At 49.2% G+C, this 18456-nt stretch overlaps 1 protein-coding gene across 1 annotated transcript in view; it reads left to right on the forward strand.

Annotated features, from left to right (window-relative positions):
- The window catches only part of lactb (lactamase, beta), a 59997-nt gene extending 42160 nt beyond the window's left edge, over nucleotides 1-17837 (forward strand). Inside the window, exons 3-6 of the mRNA XM_078429934.1 lie at nucleotides 465-655; nucleotides 8259-8520; nucleotides 10004-10169; nucleotides 15105-17837. Of these exons, the coding sequence (XP_078286060.1) occupies nucleotides 465-655; nucleotides 8259-8520; nucleotides 10004-10169; nucleotides 15105-15681 (1196 nt within the window). The 3' untranslated portion in view covers nucleotides 15682-17837. The remainder of the gene's footprint in view (nucleotides 1-464; nucleotides 656-8258; nucleotides 8521-10003; nucleotides 10170-15104) is intronic.
- The last annotated feature ends 619 nt before the right edge of the window (nucleotides 17838-18456 follow it).

Genomic DNA, 18456 nt, shown 5'->3' on the forward strand with positions numbered 1-18456 from the left:
ACCTGTTCTCATGCTGTAGATTCTATGTTCAAGCCCCATGATCTGGTAACATTCTTGTGAATCATTTTTGCACCCTTTCCAGTTTAGTGACATCCTTTTTTTGGCTGTGTGACCAGGACCACACATAGTCTTTCGGGAGTTGGAATCACACAGTGCAAAATGACCTGAGTGAGAAAATTATGGGGCAGAGACAGGAGACACAGGTTCAATCGTTACTCCTGGAGGTTATGTAGTTGGTTCCTTTAACTTTTTGTGCTTTCCAGAGTGGCATTTTTGAGGTTTAAAGTAATTGTAATATTGTTGAATGCCAAGAGGAAATGATTAAACTCCTTCTTGCTGGAGATGCTCATTGCTTGCCAATGTGTAAAGAGTATTGTCTCATCGGTTTAATCCTTGGTGTTGCCTGCCTTTGATTTGCTGTGTTCCTAAGCAAGTTCTCATTCGTGATTCTGCCTTGCTTCAAGGTCTGGGGTACGCAGATATGGAGAACCGAGTGTTGTGTAAACCGGAGACGGTCATGCGAATCGCCAGCATCAGTAAACCCCTGACCATGACAGCCATTGCCAAGCTATGGGAGAAGGGAAAGCTGGACTTGGATGCTCCTGTGCAGAGATATGTGCCAGAATTTCCTGAAAAGGAATATGAAGGAGAGAAAGTAAGAACTTTTCAAAGACACTCACATTTTGGCAGTTGTTTGTTAAGTCCACTATATGTTTTATATCACGTTTATGTTGTTTCACATGTATCACTAAATTATGCCATGGAGGTTGCCTATCCATACTTGCCAGAGATGATGCCTGACCTGCTGAATTACTCCAACTCTTTCTGTTTTGCCTGCTCAGCAATGTTGTGTTATTTTTCTTTCGAACAGTTAGCCTTTCAGATATCTAAATGGGCACTTTCCTTCAAACTCCTACTTTCAAATGTTGGCATGGCATTGATGCAGTATTGTGTTCTGCAGGGAAGTCAGGACAAAAATATATAAACTAGTAGAAACAAAGAACAGCAGATGCTGGGCCATATCAAAGATAGACACAAAGTGCAAGAGTAACTCAGCGGGTCAGGCAGCATCTCTGGAGAAAAAAGATAGGTGGCGTTTCGGGTCGGGACCCTTCTTCAGAATCTTGGAGATTTCAGAGACTAGTTTGCTTCAGCTCTCAAGCCATTATGTGGCGGCGCCTAACGGCAGCGGCTGACTAGCAGTCTGTCCGTCTTTTTTTTGTTGAGTGTCGGTGTTGGGATGATTTTTATATATATTTTTTGGTTGTGTATGTGTGGGAGGGGGTGGTGGTGTGTGGGGGGTGGGGGTGGGTGTGGGTGGGTGTGGGGAACTTTTCTCTTCCTCACGGCGCGGGGTGCGGCTCGGCTGCGGGGCCTAACATCCCCCGGTGCAGCTCGGCCGCTGGACTTTACATCCCGGTGCGGCTGGCCGCTGGACTTACTTCGCCCGGTGCAGCTCGGCTGCGGGGCTTAACACCGCCCGGTGCAACTCGGCTGCGGGACTTAACACCGTCCGGTGCAACTCGGCTGCGGGGCTTAACACCGTCCGGTGCAGCTCGGCTGCGGGGCTTAACACCGCCCGGTGCAACTCGGCTGCGGGACTTAACACCGTCCGGTGCAACTCGGCTGCGGGGCTTAACACCGTCCGGTGCAACTCGGCTGCGGGGCTTAACACCGTCCGGTGCAACTCGGCTGCGGGATTTAACACCGTCCGGTGCGGCTCGGCTGCGGGACTTTTCACCGCTGGTGCGGCTCGGCTGCGGGACTTAGCTGCGCAAGGCTTGGTCGCGGGCCTTTCATCGCCCGGTTCGGCCGCGAGACGTTTCAGCGCCCGGTGCGGGGACTGTGCGGGTCGGTCGGGGACGAGCTGTCTGTCCGTGGGCGTGGGGAAGAGAGGGGAAGTTTTGTTGCCTCCATCACAGTGAGGGGGTGTTTGGAGTCACTGTGATGGACGTTTGTGTTGGGGTTATGTGTCTTGTGTTCTTTTTTTTTTTTTCTATGACTGCTATGTAGTTTCGTTCGGTACTTCGGTACCGAACGACAAATAAAGCTCTGTTACACTGTTATTCCCAATTGGTTGCCTAGCTGGTTTCATGTTATCAGCCTTGGCATAGTGATATGGATAGTATCGCTGCTGCCTCACAGCTAGTGAACCATGGTTTGATCTTGCTCTCTGGTGCTGCCTGTGTAGACATTGTGACTGCATGGATTTCCTCCGGTTTCCTCCCACACCTCAAAGATGCGCAGGATGGCTTCTGTCTGTGGCGACCAGCAGCACAGCAGAAAATCATCAAATATAGTAGTTCTCAACTTACCTGTATAAAAGAAACAGCAGAAACCAGCGCTGTAACTGACAAACTGCAAATGCAATTAAACCCATTAGTGCTATTACAATCTACCGGCAGCAACGAAGCTGTAAGGGAATTCCCTATCGCAAGGGAATCTCCGATCTGGCGGTGGATCACAGGAACAGTAAGTACTGTACCTGGAAACACCAGGGAGGCCTCCATGGTGTCTGGAAACATGGCCGGCAGGCAGGACTACAAGTCAGACTGAAGCGCAGGAGACAACAACCCCCTCTCTCTACCATTTACTAGCCAATGTCCAATCACTGGAAAATAAAGTGGAGGACTTAAGGTCAAGGCTGTTTTACCAAAGGAAGCTGAGGAAATGCTCTGTTCTGTTTCACAGAGACATGGCTCGTCCCCAGACTCAGCCGTCCAGCCTGTAGGTTTCTCCATTCATTGTATGGACCGAACACAGGTATCTGAGAGGCGGGGGCGTCTGCCTCATGGTCAACTCTTCGTGGTGCTCAGACGTGGCAGTTCTGTCTAACTCCTGCGGACATCCTCTACCTCCCGCGGGAATTCACTTCCATCATCCTGACCGCGGTCTACATCCCACCCCATGCAGACTCCCGTCTAGCATTGGAGGAGCTGCACGCCATGGTCAACAAGCACCAGACAGCGTACCCCAAAGCCTTTGACTTCAACAAAGCCAACCTGAAAAAATCACTCCTAAATCACTCCCAAACTACTAGTGCAGCACTAGAGGATTAAACATCCTTGAGCACTCCTCCACGACCATCAAGGATGCCTATCGCTTTATCCCTCGCCCTCACTTCGGGAAATCCGACCATTCAGTGGTGCTGCTTCTTCCTGCATACAGGCAGCAACTGAGGAGCTCATCCCCAGAGGTAAGGACTGCACAGAGCTGGTCTGGGGAGGCAGAGGAACAACTACAGCACTCCTTGGAGTCAGTAGACTGGGCAATGTTCAAGGAAATGCGCGGAGGACTGTGTTCCTACAAAAACATTCCGAGTGTTTCCTAACCAGAAGCCTTGGATGAACCGGGAGATCCGCATTCTTCTGAGGACCAGATCCCGGGCATTCAGGTCTGGTGACGCAGAGGCCTATATGAAGTCCAGATACCACCTTGACAAGGCCATCAAAAAGGCCAAAAGGAACTTCCACTCAAAGCTGGAGAATGAGGCGAATGTGAAGGCAACAGTGGCAGGGCTTGAATGCCATCACCTCTTACAAGGCGAAACCAGGAGGCAGCTCAAGCGACAGAGAAGCATCACACCCTGACGAGTTCAATGCATTCTACGCACGCTTTGATAGGGAGAACACTGATGTGCCTTCCCGAGCCTCCATATGCCCTAATGGTATTACAGTCACAGTCACAGAGGCCTACATCAGAAGATCCTTCAGGGTGGTGAACTCTTGGAAAATGCCAGGACCTGATGGTATACCCGGTCGAGTTCTCAAAACCTGTGCAGACCAACTGGCTGGAGTTTTTTGCGGACAGTTTCAAACGCATTACTGAGGTCTGAGGTTCCCACCTGCTTTAAGAGGGCAACAATAATACAGGTACCCAAGAAGAGTAAGGTGGTGTGCCTCAACGACTATCAACCAGTGGCATTAAAATCTGTGGTGATGAAGTGCTTTGAGAGGTGCATATCAACTCTTACCTCACCAAGAACCCCAACCACTACAGTTTGCCTACCGTCACAACAGGTCAACGGAGGATGCGATCTCACTGGCTCTCCACTCCACACTGGACCACTTGGACAATAAAAACACTTACGTCAGGTTGTTGTTTATAGACTACAGCTCGGCGTTCAATACCATCATCCCCTCCAAGCTAGTTACCAGGGCTGGAGGCTACTGTACCGAGGAGTCTCCTGCAACCTGTTCCTCTCGCGGTTCACAGACTCGCCAGCTGCCTGCCACTTTTGCGGGCTGGAGGAGTCTGTGCACCACGTGTACATGGAGTGTGTGAGTCTGTGCACCACATGTACATGGAGTGTGTGAGTCTGTGCACCACGTGTATATGGAGTGTGTGAGTCTGTGTACCACGTGTACATGGAGTGTGTGAGTCTGTGTACCACGTGTACATGGAGTGTGTGAGTCTGTGTACCACGTGTACATGGAGTGTGAGTCTGTGTACCACGTGTACATGGAGTGTGTGAGTCTGTGTACCACGTGTACATGGAGTGTGTGAGTCTGTGCACCACGTGTATATGGAGTGTGTGAGTCTGTGTTCCACGTGTACATGGAGTGTGTGAGTCTGTGCACCACGTGTATATGGAGTGTGTGAGTCTGTGTTCCACGTGTATATGGAGTGTGTGAGTCTGTGCACCACGTGTATATGGAGTGTGTGAGTCTGTGCACCACGTGTACATGGTGTGTTTGAGGTTGCAGCCCCTGTTCCAATATCTAAAGGGGCTGCTCCTTGCCTTCTGGCTGCATTTCTCACCCATCATCTTCATTTTTGTGCGTAGGGGAGAGGGCAGGACCGAAGATGTCCTGGTTGAGTTGCTCCTGGGCCTGGCCAAGCCTGGCGCGAGTCACGGCGCCAGGCGGAAGAGGGCTCTGCCCGAGCCGGCTGCCTGCCCCTTTTCCGGGGTTACGTCCGTCCGCGCCCGGGTGGTGTTGGTGAGGGACCACGCGCTGTCCACGGGCACCCTGGTGGGTTTCCGGGACCACTGGGCACTGCGGAGGGTTGAATGCATCCTTGACAAGGAGTGTAATATAGTTGTATAATAGTTTATTGTTTGTCTTGTATCATGGTGGTGGGTTCTGTTTTGGTTTTATTGTATTGTATATATTATTTTAATATTTGAATAAATATTTTGGATTTTGAAAAAAAAGAAAAGAAAAGCTTTTCCAAGCTGACAGAACTGGATCTCTGCACATCCCTCTACAATTGGATCCTCGACTTCCTCATCCACAGACCACAGTCAGTTCAAATTGGCAGAAACACTTCTTCCTCAATAACCATGGGTACGGGAGCACCTGAAGGCTGCGTGCTCAGCCCCCTGCTCTACTCACTCTATACTCATCACTGTGTAGCCCCACACAGTGCAAACTCCATCTTCAGGTTCGCCCACGACACCACCGTTGTTGGATGAGTTACAGATGGTGATGAGTCAGAGGATAGAAGTGAGATCGACCGATTGACCAAATGGTGCCAGCACAACAACCTGGCTCTCAATATCAGTAAAACCAATGAACTGATTGTGGACTTTGGAAGAGGAAGGATGAGGACCCACAATCCTGTTTATATCATTGGTGGAGAGAGTAAAAAAAGTCAAATTCCTTGGCGTGCCTATTACCGAAGATCTTTCCTGGACCCAGCACACTGATGCAATTATAAATAAAGCGCATCAACGCCTCTACTTCCTGGGAAGATTACGGAGATTCGGTACGTCAGAGAGGATTCTCTTGAACTTCTACAGGTGTACAGTACAGAGCATATTGACTGGTTGCATCACGGCCTGGTTCGGCAACTTGAACGCACAGGAGGAGAAAAGACTGCAAAAAAGTTGTGAACACAGCCCAGTCCATCATCGGCTCTGATCTCCCCACCATCGTAGGGATTTATCGGAGCCAGCATCATCTGAGACCCACACCATCCTGGCCACACACTCATTTCACCACTGCCATCAGGAAGAAGGTACAGGAGCCTGAAAACTAACATTCAGGTTCAGGAACAGCTTCATCCCTGCAGCCATCAGGCTATTAAGCACTGCAACCTCAAATAAGCTCTGAACTACAATAGACTATTATTATTATTATTGCACTAGCATTGTTTGTTTTTTGGGTACATGTGCATATGTATATATGTATATACATATATATATACACACAAGGTATTTATTCACAAAATGCTGGAGTAACTCAGCAGATCAGGCAGCATCTCAGGAGAGAAGGAATGGGTGACGTTTCGGGTTGAGACATCTGAAGAAGGGTCAACAATTTTAGGCCCACCTTACTCACCGTCGTCCCTTTGGTGCTAATGGAAGAAGTTTCATTGAAATCAGTGTTATATTTTCATTGAAATCAGTGTTATATATATAGCACAAAGTATTGCAGGTCAGGCAGCATTTCTGGAGGACATGGATCACTGGGCAGGGTACTTGGGACCTGCGCAAGAGGAGGGGTTGCATCTCAATTGGAGTGTAACAAAAATCTTCAAATGTTTCAAATATTTTTCAAAGGTTTTTCAACAATGGAATACTGCTTTAAGAAAGAACAATTAAATTGTTTCAGCAGCTTAACAGGCCTTTAAGCACAATGCACATAGATGATAAAGAGGAAACAAAAAATCAATACATTAATAACCCCAATACTTGTACAAAAATAACCCAACACCCATAGTGCAACTAAATACACCTCATAGTTGAGGACTATGTCGTGTAGTGTTCTAGAGCCTGATGGTTGTTGGGAAGAAGCTATTCTTGAATCTGATGCTTATGGTTTTCAAACCTAGACCTTCTTCCCGATGGTAAGAGTGAAATGGGAGCATCGCAAGGGTGGTGTGGGTCTTTGATGATGTTGGTTGCCTTTTTGAATCAGCACCTCGTACAGATCCCTTTGATTGTGGGAAGGTTAGTACCCGTGACAATGTCTCGCTCTCTTTTGTAATCTCCTTCGTTCCTGGGTGTTTGAGTTCTTGAACCAGGCTCTGATGCATCTGGTCAAAATGCTCTCTACTGTACACCTGCAAAAGTTCAAGAGAGTACTCATCAACCCATCAAAACTCCTCAGTCTTCTGAGGAAGTGGAGGCATTGATGGGCTTTTTTTTTTATGATTGCTTCAATGTGCAGGGTCCAGAACAGATTTTCAGAGATATGCATGCACAGGAACTTGAAGTTGTTCCATCACCATCTATCTTCATTACTAAACCATCGATGAAGACGTTTTCTTCGCTTTTCCTCTCTAAAGTTAGCATTTAGCCGCTTGGTCTTGCTGACGTTGAGCAACGTTGTTGTTCTGGAACCATTCAATCAGATTTTCAATCTCCCATTTGTACTGTAGCGGTACGGCACGGTAGCGCAGCGGTAGAGTTGCTGCTTTACAGCGAATGCAGCGCCGGAGACACAGGTTCGATCCTGACTACGGGTGCTGCACTGTAAGGAGTTTGTACGTTCTCCCCGTGACCTGCGTGGGTTTTCTCCGAGATCTTCGGTTTCCTCCCACACTCCAAAGACGTACAGGTATGTAGGTTAATTGGCTGGGTAAATGTAAAAATTGTCCCTAGTGGGTGTAGGATAGTGTTAATGTACGGGGATCACTGGGCGGCACGGACTTGGAGGGCCGAAAAGGCCTGTTTCCGGCTGTAGATATATGATATGATATGATATGATACTCTGATTCATTAGTAAGTTATTCGTCCAACAACAATGGTAGCGTTGGCAAATTTACAGAAGGCTTTGGAACTATGTTTGGCTACACAGTCGGGGGTATAGAGTGAGCAGAGGTTTGAGCACACAGCCATGAGGTGCTTCTGTGCTGGTGAGATGGAGTTCAAGAGTGGGTGATAACTTAGTCAGTGTATGAAAATGTAATTCCATTTTAAAGTCATTCTTTCCATCCATTTCGTTGGTTATTCACATTTAAATAGCAATGATGACAATTTTGAATGAAAGCTTGGCAGCTTCTTTGTAGATAGACACAAAGCGCTGGAGTAACTCATTGAGGCAGGCAGCATCTCTGAAGATGCTTTGTAGTGCTGGTTAATGTGCTGAGAAGCTGAGCTGAAAAATGGAGGCATAACATTGTTAAAAATTGATAATTTTCCCATGTCAACTTAACACAGGCAATTTCCATCATGAAATTTATAATAGAACCTCTTCATGCAAAAATGTTGCAACTGGTAGTGCACTCAGATTGTTTCTACATTTTAACATGTAATAAATAATGCTAAATATTTTGCAACCTTTAAGAAACACAATTAAATCTTGCATTAGGTGACAATAACTACACGGTTGTTAGTGTCTCATCTGAGTGGCATTCGGCACTATGAGAAGGATGTTGAGACGATACAGGAACAAAAGGCAAAAAACAAGAAGGGACAGGGTCTTGTAACAGAGAATGTGGAGCCCAAAGTCCAAGAAAGGAAAAAGAAGAAGAAAGAGTTTGAACACGAGGAATACTACATCAAAGACAAGTTTGAAAATATTTCCAAAGCATTGAAACTCTTCGAGAATGATCCCTTGATTTTCAAACCTGGTAAAAAATACTGTTACATTATATAGAGCAGAGTTCTAAGCTTTAATTCAAATGAATTTATGTAACAATGTTTTTTTTTAATATGCACATTGCAGCATTTCTTCAGGAGATCAGAACTATATAAGGGCAAAGCAAAGACACAAGACTCCTGACACCCTGCACTCCCCCATTCCATCCACATAGTCATCTGAAAAGTTCATGATGGCATCCACCCTATAGTGTTAAACATGCACATATACACTCCTTCAAAAGTCACTAACTTTGAATCCCCTGTAATGGGATTCTACCACTAGCCACATCCTCCCCTTCCCACCCCTTTCCACCTTCCACGGGGACCACTTCCTCTGTGACTCGTCGCTCCCACCTACTTCTTCCGGACCCCTGTCATGTTTCCCTACAACAGTAGAGGTGCAGCACTTGTTCTTATATCTCCTCCTGCACCACTATTCAGGGATGTAATCAGCCCTCTGCAAAGCTTCACATGCATCTCCACTAATCTTGTCCACTCCATTCAGTGCTCTCGGTGTGGCCTTCTCCACATCGATGAGACCAAGCACAGACCAGACATCCGATTTGCAGAATACTTGCGTCTGACTGCAATAGCCACATGAGCTCCCGGTTGCTTATCATTTGATCTCTCCCTCCCATTCCCACACCGACCTGTCCGTTCCAATCTTCTGTATGCCAGGACAAGGCCCAGTGGAAATTGGAGAAACAGTAGCTCGTATTCTGCTTGGATAGTCTACAGCCCAATGGTATTAATGTTGAACTTTACAATTTCAATCAACACGTACCTCCTGTGTTCCCTTTCTCAACTAATCCACCTCTGGTCCATTTTTGTCCCCCCTCCCATATTTATCTCCCTCCCCTATCACCTATTTTCATCACCACCCTATTCCACTCCGACATCTATCCACCTTCTGCACACACATTTCACCCACCAGCCATTGCCCATCTGGTTCCATTTGTCATTGTGTAGGAAGGATATGCAGATGCTCGTTTCTGCCCAAGATAGACACAAAATGCTAAAGTAACTCAGTGGGACAGGCAGCATCTCTGGAGAGAAAAGGAATGGGTAACGTTTCAGTTCGAGATCCTTCTTCAGACTCCAGAGCTGCTGCCTGCCCCGCTCACAGATGTTGCCTGACCAGGTTCTTCCAGCAGTCTGCTTTTTGCTCCAGATTCCAGCAACTGCAGTCCCTTGTGCTGGCAAATCTGAACTGCTGTGCATGCCTCTGCAGAAAATTGTTATGCCACAAAAGTTAATTATCCAAATGACGTGCGAGTTTATAGGTTAATTGGACTAAGTAAAAATTGCTCCCTAATGGGTCAGCAGTGCATGAGAAACTGGGATAACATAGAACTAGTGTGAACAGGTGATCAAATGTTGGCATGGGTTCGGTGGCCTGAAGGATTGTTTCCATGCTGTATTTTAAAACTAAACTAAACTAAACCAAACATTTCCCACTTATGTGTTTCACAGGGAGTAAATTTTTATATTCAACACATGCCTGGACACTTCTTAGTGCGGTTGTTGAACAGGCTTCTCAACAAAGTTTTCTGCAGTTGATGGTTAAACTGTTCCGAGATCTTGACATGCTCAGAACTGTGCCAGATGAACATGAGCCAATCATCTACAACCGAGCACGGTAAGGTCCTCTTCTTTTCCAAATGGGTTATGTTCCTAGTTCTGTTTCTGTCAGTATAGTAGCTCCTTGTTCAATAGCATGGTCTTGGCCATACAATGGGAAGCTTGCAACATTGATTGGAGACAGCACTGGAGGGTACGGGTTTAAATAGGCAAGCACTGAGATTGAGCTGAGTAATAGCACCTTCCTTAAAGTGGTACGGTCGGCAGTTTTATAACAGAACTAGACCAAGTTGGGCCTAAACCCCTCCCGCATTGATCCAGCACCCTCTCCTCCCCTTCTCCCCTCCCCCCCAACAACTCTCCCAACAACTCCCCCCCACTCCCTCCCCCCCCCCCCACTCACCCACTCCATCCCCCCTCAACCACCCTCCTCCCCTCACCCACTCCATCCCTCCTGGAATTAGAAGTAACTCCAATAAGTTTGCAGATGACACAAAGCTGTGTGGCAGTGTGAACTGCGAAGAGGATTTTAGGAGGTTGCAGGGTGAATTGGACAGGTTGAGTGAGTGGGCAGATGCATGGCAGATGCAATATAATGTAGATAAATGTGAGGTTATCCACTTTGGCGGTAAAAATAAAGAGGCAGATTATTATCTCAATGGTATCAGATTAGGTAAAGGGGAAGTGCAATAAGACCTTGGTGTCGTACACCAGTCACTGAAAGTAAGCGTGCAGGTACAACAGGCAGTGAAGAAAGCTAACGGCATGTTGGCCTTCATAACGAGAGGTTTTGAGTACAGGAGAAAAGAAGTCCTTCTGCAGTTGTATAGGGCCCTGGTGAGACCACATCTGGAGTATTGTGTGCAGTTTTGGTCTCCTAATTTGAGGAAGGACATTCTTGCTATTTAGGCAGTAGGTTTACGAGGTTAATCCCTGGAATGGAGGGACTGTCATATGAGGAAAGATTGGAAAGACTAGGCTTGTATTCACTGGAGTTTAGAAGGATGAGAGGGGATCTTATAGAGACGTATAAAATTATAAAAGCACTAGACAAGCTAGATGCAGCAAAATAGTTCAAAATGTTGGGGGAGTCCAGAAGTAGGAGACACGGACTAAGAATAAAGTGGAGGCCATGTAAAACTGAGGTGAGAAGAAACTTTTTCACCCAGAGATTTGTGAATTTGTGGAATTCTCTGCCACAGAAGGCAGTGGAGTGAAGGCACTGGATGAATTTAAAAGAGAGTTAGATAGAGCTATAGGGGCTAGTGGAATAAAGGGATATGGGGAGAAGGCAGGCACGGGTTACTGACTGTAGATGATCTGCCATGATCACAATGAATGGCGGCGCTGGCTTGAAGGGCCAAATGGCATTCTTGTGTACCTATTTTCTATGTTTCTATTTTCTATGTTTCCTCAATCCCCTTTATCCCCCCTTCCCCTCACCCCCCCCCCCCCCACCCATTCACCCACTCCATCCCCCCTCAACCCCCCAAACCTTTCCTGCATTGGTCTAGCACCCTCCTCTCCTCCACTCCCCCCCTTCACCACCTCCCCCCCACTCACCCACGCCATCCCCTTCAACCCCCCTTATCCCCACCTCCTCCCCTCCCTCACCCACTCCATCCCCCCCTCAACCGGATCCAGGATGTCACGGACAGAGTGCAGGAAATCATCAAGGGCGAAGGTGAACAGTCGGAAGTGGTAGTGCATGTTGGCACAAACGATGTCGGAAAGAAGGGGATGAATATTCTGCAGCGTGACTTTAGAGAGTTCGGAAAAATGCTGAAAAGCAGGACCTCCAGGGCGGTTATCTCTGGTTTGCTTCCAGTTCTTCGTGCTGGCGAGAGCAGGAACAGGGAGATGCAGGACCTGAATGTGTGGCTGAGGAAATGGTGCAGGGGGCAGGGATTTAGATTCTTAGATCACTGGGATCTGTTTTGAGGTAAGGGGGAATTGTACAAATATATACTAGACCCGTTGGGCCCATTCCTCGTAGAGGGGGGACAGGGAAGGGGAGAGGGTGCCACTCACCTTGGCCCCATGGCGCCAGCGCTGCAGCCAGAACGAGCTGTGGACCCAAAGCCTCTCCTGTATTGGTCTGGCACCCTAACCCACCCCCCCACTCAACCCCCCTTATCACTCCCCACTCACCCACTCCATCCATCCCTCCTACCCCACCCCCACTTCCCCCTCCGCTCCCCTCCCCCCACTCCCCCATCCCCTCCCTCCCCACCCCCCTCACCACCCTCGCAACCCGGGCATCAATCAGACCCCCAACATCACCCTCCCCTGCAAGTGATTAATATGTACTGAAAGAGATATAATATATTTTATATTCTTATATGGTTCACTCCATCCCCCTCCCTCCCCCCACTCACCCAGTCCTTCCCCCCTCCATCTGCACTTCCCTCCCACCTTTACTCCCCCACACTACCCTCCCCCGACCCCCACTACCCCTGACTCCTCCCCCCACAGTACCTACCCCCCACTCCCATCCCCCTCCCTCTCCATTCCCCACCTCCCTCTGCACTCTCCCACCTCCACCACTCACCCTCCCCTTCCCCCCTCCCCACTGCCCCTACCCATCCACTCTCCCCTTCCCCCTCCCACCCACTCCCCCTCCCCTCCGGTCCAATAATGCAATCGATCAGTGCACCCGTTAGTGAGTGGGGTTGCTGCCCCCCAGGGCCGCAGCGGCTGGGGCCCGGCGGGAGCTGGGACTACACCTGCAGGCAGAGCAGCGGCCGGAGCTGAGACTCCACATCACGGAGGGCAGCGCGGTGGCGGGAGCTGGGACTACACCTCCCGGCGGGCAGCACGGCGGCAGGAGCTGGGACTCCACCTCACGGCGGGCAGCGCGGCGGCAGGAGCTGGGACTCCACCTCGCAGCGCGGTGGCGGGAGCTGGGACTCCACCTCACGGCGGGCAGCGCGGTGGCCGGAGCTGGGACTCCACCTTACGGCGGGCAGCGCGGTGGCGGGAGCTGGGACTACACCTCCCGGCGGGCAGCGCGGCACCAGGAGACGCACACAAGATGGAGGAGCGGGAGGAGGAGGAGAAGAAGGAGAGCAGCCGCCATTTTGTGGAGTCGTCGATGACGCCGTCGGTTGAAGCGGGCGCCGGAAGAGACGCGGTAGGAGGAGGAGAAGAAGCTGCCCAGTGGGGGTTGTATTCCGGTGATGGTGCAGGGCGCTGGGCCTGGGCGGGAGCGGGGACTCGACAATACGCCGTCGGTTGAAGCGGGCGCTAGAGGAGATGGAGGCAAATGATGAGACGACGAGGACGACGACCATCTGCCTCCTGCTTGGAGTCTCCCCCGGGGCCGGGTGCGGGGAGAGGAAAGGGGAGAGGGAACTTCCGACTCACCTTGCCTTCTTGCCATGGGAGGAAGGTCAGGCACGAGGCATGCGGGGGGGGGAGTTTATTGGCAGTGACTCCCTGGCCCCACTCGCTCATTGGCTGGCACTCATGCACGTCCCATTGTGACGTCACACGCTGACGATCATAATGAAATCGTTTTAAAAGGTAATTTTTAAACTTTAAAATCTCTAACTTTAAAAATATAATACCAATTTGAATGAAACTTGTTTTAAATGGTCCTGAGGGCAATGGTGAGTAAGGTGGGCCTAAAATTGTTGCGCTATCGTTTACTGTTTTGGCTGTGTACACATATTGGTATGGTACACACATAAACACAAACAAACCGAGAGTTAGACAGACAACTGTACAGCACAGGGCTCTTCAGCTCACAATGTGCTGAGCATGATGCCAAGACCAACTCTTATCTGGCTGTACGTAATCCATATCCTTCCATTCCCTTCATATCCATGTGCATATGCCTTCCACCACCACACCCTACTTCACTCTCTGAAGCCAATTATGCATCGTTAGCTTTATCTCCCCAGATCCCATGCGATCTAACCTTCCAGAGCAGCCTACCATGCAGAACCTTCCTGAAAGGCCTTGCTGAAGTCTATATAGACAACACCTCTGGCCTTTTCTCGTCAACCTTTCTCATTACTTCTAAAAAATCAATCAAATTCATAAGACAATCTCTCACATACAAAACCTTTTCTCCCCTGCCTATCAAAATACATATATATCTTATTCCTCAGAAACCTCTTCAGTAGCTTGCCTACGACAGATGTTTGGCTCTGGTCTATAGTTGCCAGACGTTTTTCCTCACAGAACGTTTTTCCTGACGCAGTAGAAACTGCTGCTTGTGGTCAGCTGTGTGGAACCACTGTCCATGGTGAGGACATTGAACCCAGCTGCCAGGGATGGATGTGAGTGGTCTCAGCACTATGTGCGAGAAAAGCAGAGCAATTTTCCCCCAGTTTCTCACGAATATTTATCTTTCAACAAATGTTAGTAAAAAACAAAGCCAGTGTAGACATCAGAACCTCTCTCTGTAGGAAGGAACAGCAGATAAACAAGATAAACACAAAATGCTGGAGCAACTCAGTGGGTCAGGGAGCATCTCTGGAGAAAAGGAATAGGTGATGTTTCAGGTTGAGACCTGAATCATCAGAATCTTTTTTGCCAGTGTAGAAATGTAAAAGACTAGAGAACACAGCTTTAAGGTGAGAGGGGTGAAGTTTACAGGAGATGTGTGGGGAAAGGTTTTTATACAGAGGGATGTGAATGCCTGGAATTAGCTGCCACGAGTGATGTTTGAGTGGCTTTTAGATAGACACATGGATATGTAGGAAATGGAGGGGTATGAATCACATGCAGGCAGATAAGATTAGGTTATCTTTGCATTATGTTTGGCACAGACATTATGGGGCAACTGACCTGTTCCTGTGCTGTGTATGCTCTCTTTTCTGTGTAATTGCTGAATCAACATTGATTTGGGAATCTAATTGAAAATTGATTGAAATATTTCATATTTACAATCTTTCAAAAGCTGTGGAATGTGCTTTCTGGGATGAGCTTCACTGCTGCCTGTTCTAGTGAATAATGGACTCTTGTCTTTGTCTATCTGTAACAGGTACTATGTTTACAACGAGAAGGGACGCCTGGTGAACTCTCCCTACGTGGATTGCTCGTACAAATGGGCTGGAGGTGGCTTTCTCTCCACAGTACAAGACCTGCTGAAATTTGGCAATGTGATGTTGTACAGCTCCCAGGTGGAAGAGGAGGGACAGCAGACGCAGCTCCTGGGCTACCTCAGGCCAGCCACCATGAGCATGATCTGGAGCCCTGTGGAGAGAACGGAACTGAGCTGGGACAAGGACGGCAGCTATGCTATGGGTTGGGGCGTGGTGGAGCAGGGGCAGCAGTGGGGCCAGTGCCGGCGGCTGCGGCACTACCTCACCCACACGGGAGGCTCAGTGGGTGCCAGCAGTGTCCTGCTAATCCTCCCCAAGGACCATCCAGGCCCCTCTGCTAGCCCTCCCGAGGCAGGTGCCCCTCCGCAAGGGGTAGTGGTCGCCATCCTCTGCAACCTGCAGTCTGTTAACCTCAACGCCACTGCTCTGAAAATCGCATTAGAGTTTGACAGGGTCAGGAGAGCTGAACCCTCTCTTCCACCATCTGAAGCTGACAGCCCAGTCCCAGCCGGCTGACCTCTACAAGGACATGAAGTCTCTCAAGGACCCAAATCATAATCATACATTATTTGCAACATGCAAGGAATTTCATTTGACATACAGTTATACCAATAAAAAATAACAGAATACACAAAATACATTTTAACATGAACATCCACCACAGTGACTCCTCCACATTCCTCACTGTGATGGAAGGGGGGAAAAAGTTCAATCCTTCCCTTCTTTGTTCTCTCGCGGTCGAGGGCCTCGAGCCTTCTGTTGACGAGACGATCTTGTCTCCCGTAGCTGGCGGTCAAGCCATCCGTATAGGGACGTTCAAGCTCCTGCATCGGGGGGAGAATCTCAGCTCCCCTGATGATCTGACCCCGGGTCGATGCTGGTCAAACCTGCATTCTTTGGAGCTTCCTGCTATCGGTCTCTACCCAAGACTGAACTCGATGGTGAATTCCGCAGGCCACGGTTGGAGCGTTGATCAAGGGGAAGGGATCGGCTCCGATGACAAGTCCACGTCCCCGTGGTGGGGCTCAAAGTCAGTCCCGAGCAAGGCCGCCAGCTCCATGATGTTAGGCCACAGAGCGACCGGAGATACGATCTGGAAAACAATCGCATCTCCGACATCTTCGAGATTGAAAAAAGGTTTTCCCTGCCTACCCCCCACATAAAACAAACCAGAGAACATTAACACATACTTTTAAAACACACTAAAAATAACAAAAAGACGAAAAGACAAACCGTTGGCGAGGCTGCCATCGCTTACGGCACCACCCGGACTAAGGATTTGCGGCAGGTGGGCAGGATATGCCCGTGTGGAGGGCTTTCATCGATCAGGTTAACAACTATGGTTCGGATAGAACATTGGCTTTATCTTCGCTACCTCCAAATTGCCTACATCCCCACATCATCAGTGTTCAAACCATAGCTTTATTAAAATAAAGATGGGTTTGATTAATCCCAGGAGGAGTGACGGGATTAATGATGTAAAAGCATTGTTCTTTTGTGCACATCTTGCAGAATCGAACATTTATATATTTCATTTAATCAATTCTAGTTGAACGATTTTTCAAGCGGCCTTTTGAAACTTTCCTCAAAGAAATCCCCAAAATGGTTCTCTATTTCTTTACAATAATGTTGGTAAATGATTTGAGCTGTATTTTTACAGACGAGAGTGACAAACTGGGATCTCAACCAGGAGAGAATCTGTCCTCAGTGGCCAGTTGTCCAGAGATGGGAAATCCACTCTTGAGATCTTGTTTGGCTTTCTACGAAAACCACAAAAGAATTGTCAAAAAGTATTAAAAGCTTTTAATACTTTGACATTGCATAATGCAAAAGTGGCGTACATTATCTGAAGCAGGATTTGGCTACCTGACAAGATAGGCCTGCTTCAACATTTATATGGCTAATTACCCATTTTCACGCAAAGGGTGGTGGATCATGGAACGAGCTGCTGGAGGAGGTAGTTTAGGCAGGTGCTATCACAACGTTTAAGAAACATTTTGATAGGTACATGGATAGACAGGTTTAGAGGGATATGAGCTTAATAAAGGCACGTGGGACTAGTGCAGATGGGACATTGTGGGCAAGTTGGGACGAAGAGCCTTTTTCCGTGCTGTAAGACTATGACCAATCTTTCACTTTGATTATCATACCCAAGTGTGGGAAGGAGAGATATCGGAGATCCTTCCTTCCCGCTGCTGTGAGACTGCACAACCAGCGCTACTCCCAGCAGACCAGTCAACAGTAACAGTAAAAAAAAACACAGTAAACGACAATTATCTTTATTTTTATTTATAACTAGACGTTAGGCCCGTTCCTCCTAGGGTTTCCATTGCGACCTGGGGAGATCGATTTTTTCCTTTAAAATAAATTGTCTGTTAAAAAAAAAAAAAAAATAATCTCAATGGGGGGGGGAGTGAGCCACTGACAACGTCCTGCCAGCGGCCATCTTCTTTCTCCTTCACTGTGGTACCGTGCTGCTCCAGGGGAAGGGGAGCGCAATTAAAGGCAGTGCTGGGGAAAGGGTGTGACCGAGCCTTGGACCCAAAGCCGTATTGGTGTAGCACCCTCCCTACCCCCCACTCTCCCATCTTCCTTGACTCCCACTGTCCCCCACCCCCACTCTCTCATCCCCCCATCACCACCCCCTCCTCCCACCTGCCCTCCTCCCCAGTCCCGCTCTCCCTCCCACTCTCCTCCACCCCCCTTTCCACCACTCTCCCCTACACCCTCCCCCCATTCTCTCCTCCCCAGCCCCACTCTCACTATCCCCAGCCCCCCTTTCCCCCACTCTCTCTTCCCCAGCCCCACTCTCACTCTCCCCCACCCCCTCTCTCCTCCACCCCGCCTCCCCCACTCTCTCCTCACCCCCCTCCCACTCCTACCCTCCACACACTCTCCCCACCCGCATTCTCACTGTCCCCCTCCCCCCCACGCTCCCTGACCCCCTCTTCCCCACCCGGACTCTCCCCTGACCCCCATAGTGACCCTTCCCCACTACCCCACTCTCTTCCCCCCACCACCAGCCTCCTTCCCCCCACACCCCCTCTATCCTCCCCCTCCTTTCACCCTCACTGTCCCCTTCCCCACCACCCACCTTCCCCCTTTCCCTCCCACCCCCTCTCTCTACCCCTCACCACCATCCCCTTCCCCGCTGTCCCCTTCCCCAGTCCCACACTCCCTCCCACCCCCCCTCGCACTTTCCCCACCACCCCCCTTTCCCCCACTCTCTCCTCCCCCACCCCCTCATTCTCTCTTCCCCCAACCCCCCTTTCCCTTCCACCCCTTTCCACC

Source organism: Rhinoraja longicauda, chromosome 38, assembly GCF_053455715.1.
Source record: "Rhinoraja longicauda isolate Sanriku21f chromosome 38, sRhiLon1.1, whole genome shotgun sequence".
Taxonomy (NCBI): domain Eukaryota; kingdom Metazoa; phylum Chordata; class Chondrichthyes; order Rajiformes; family Arhynchobatidae; genus Rhinoraja; species Rhinoraja longicauda.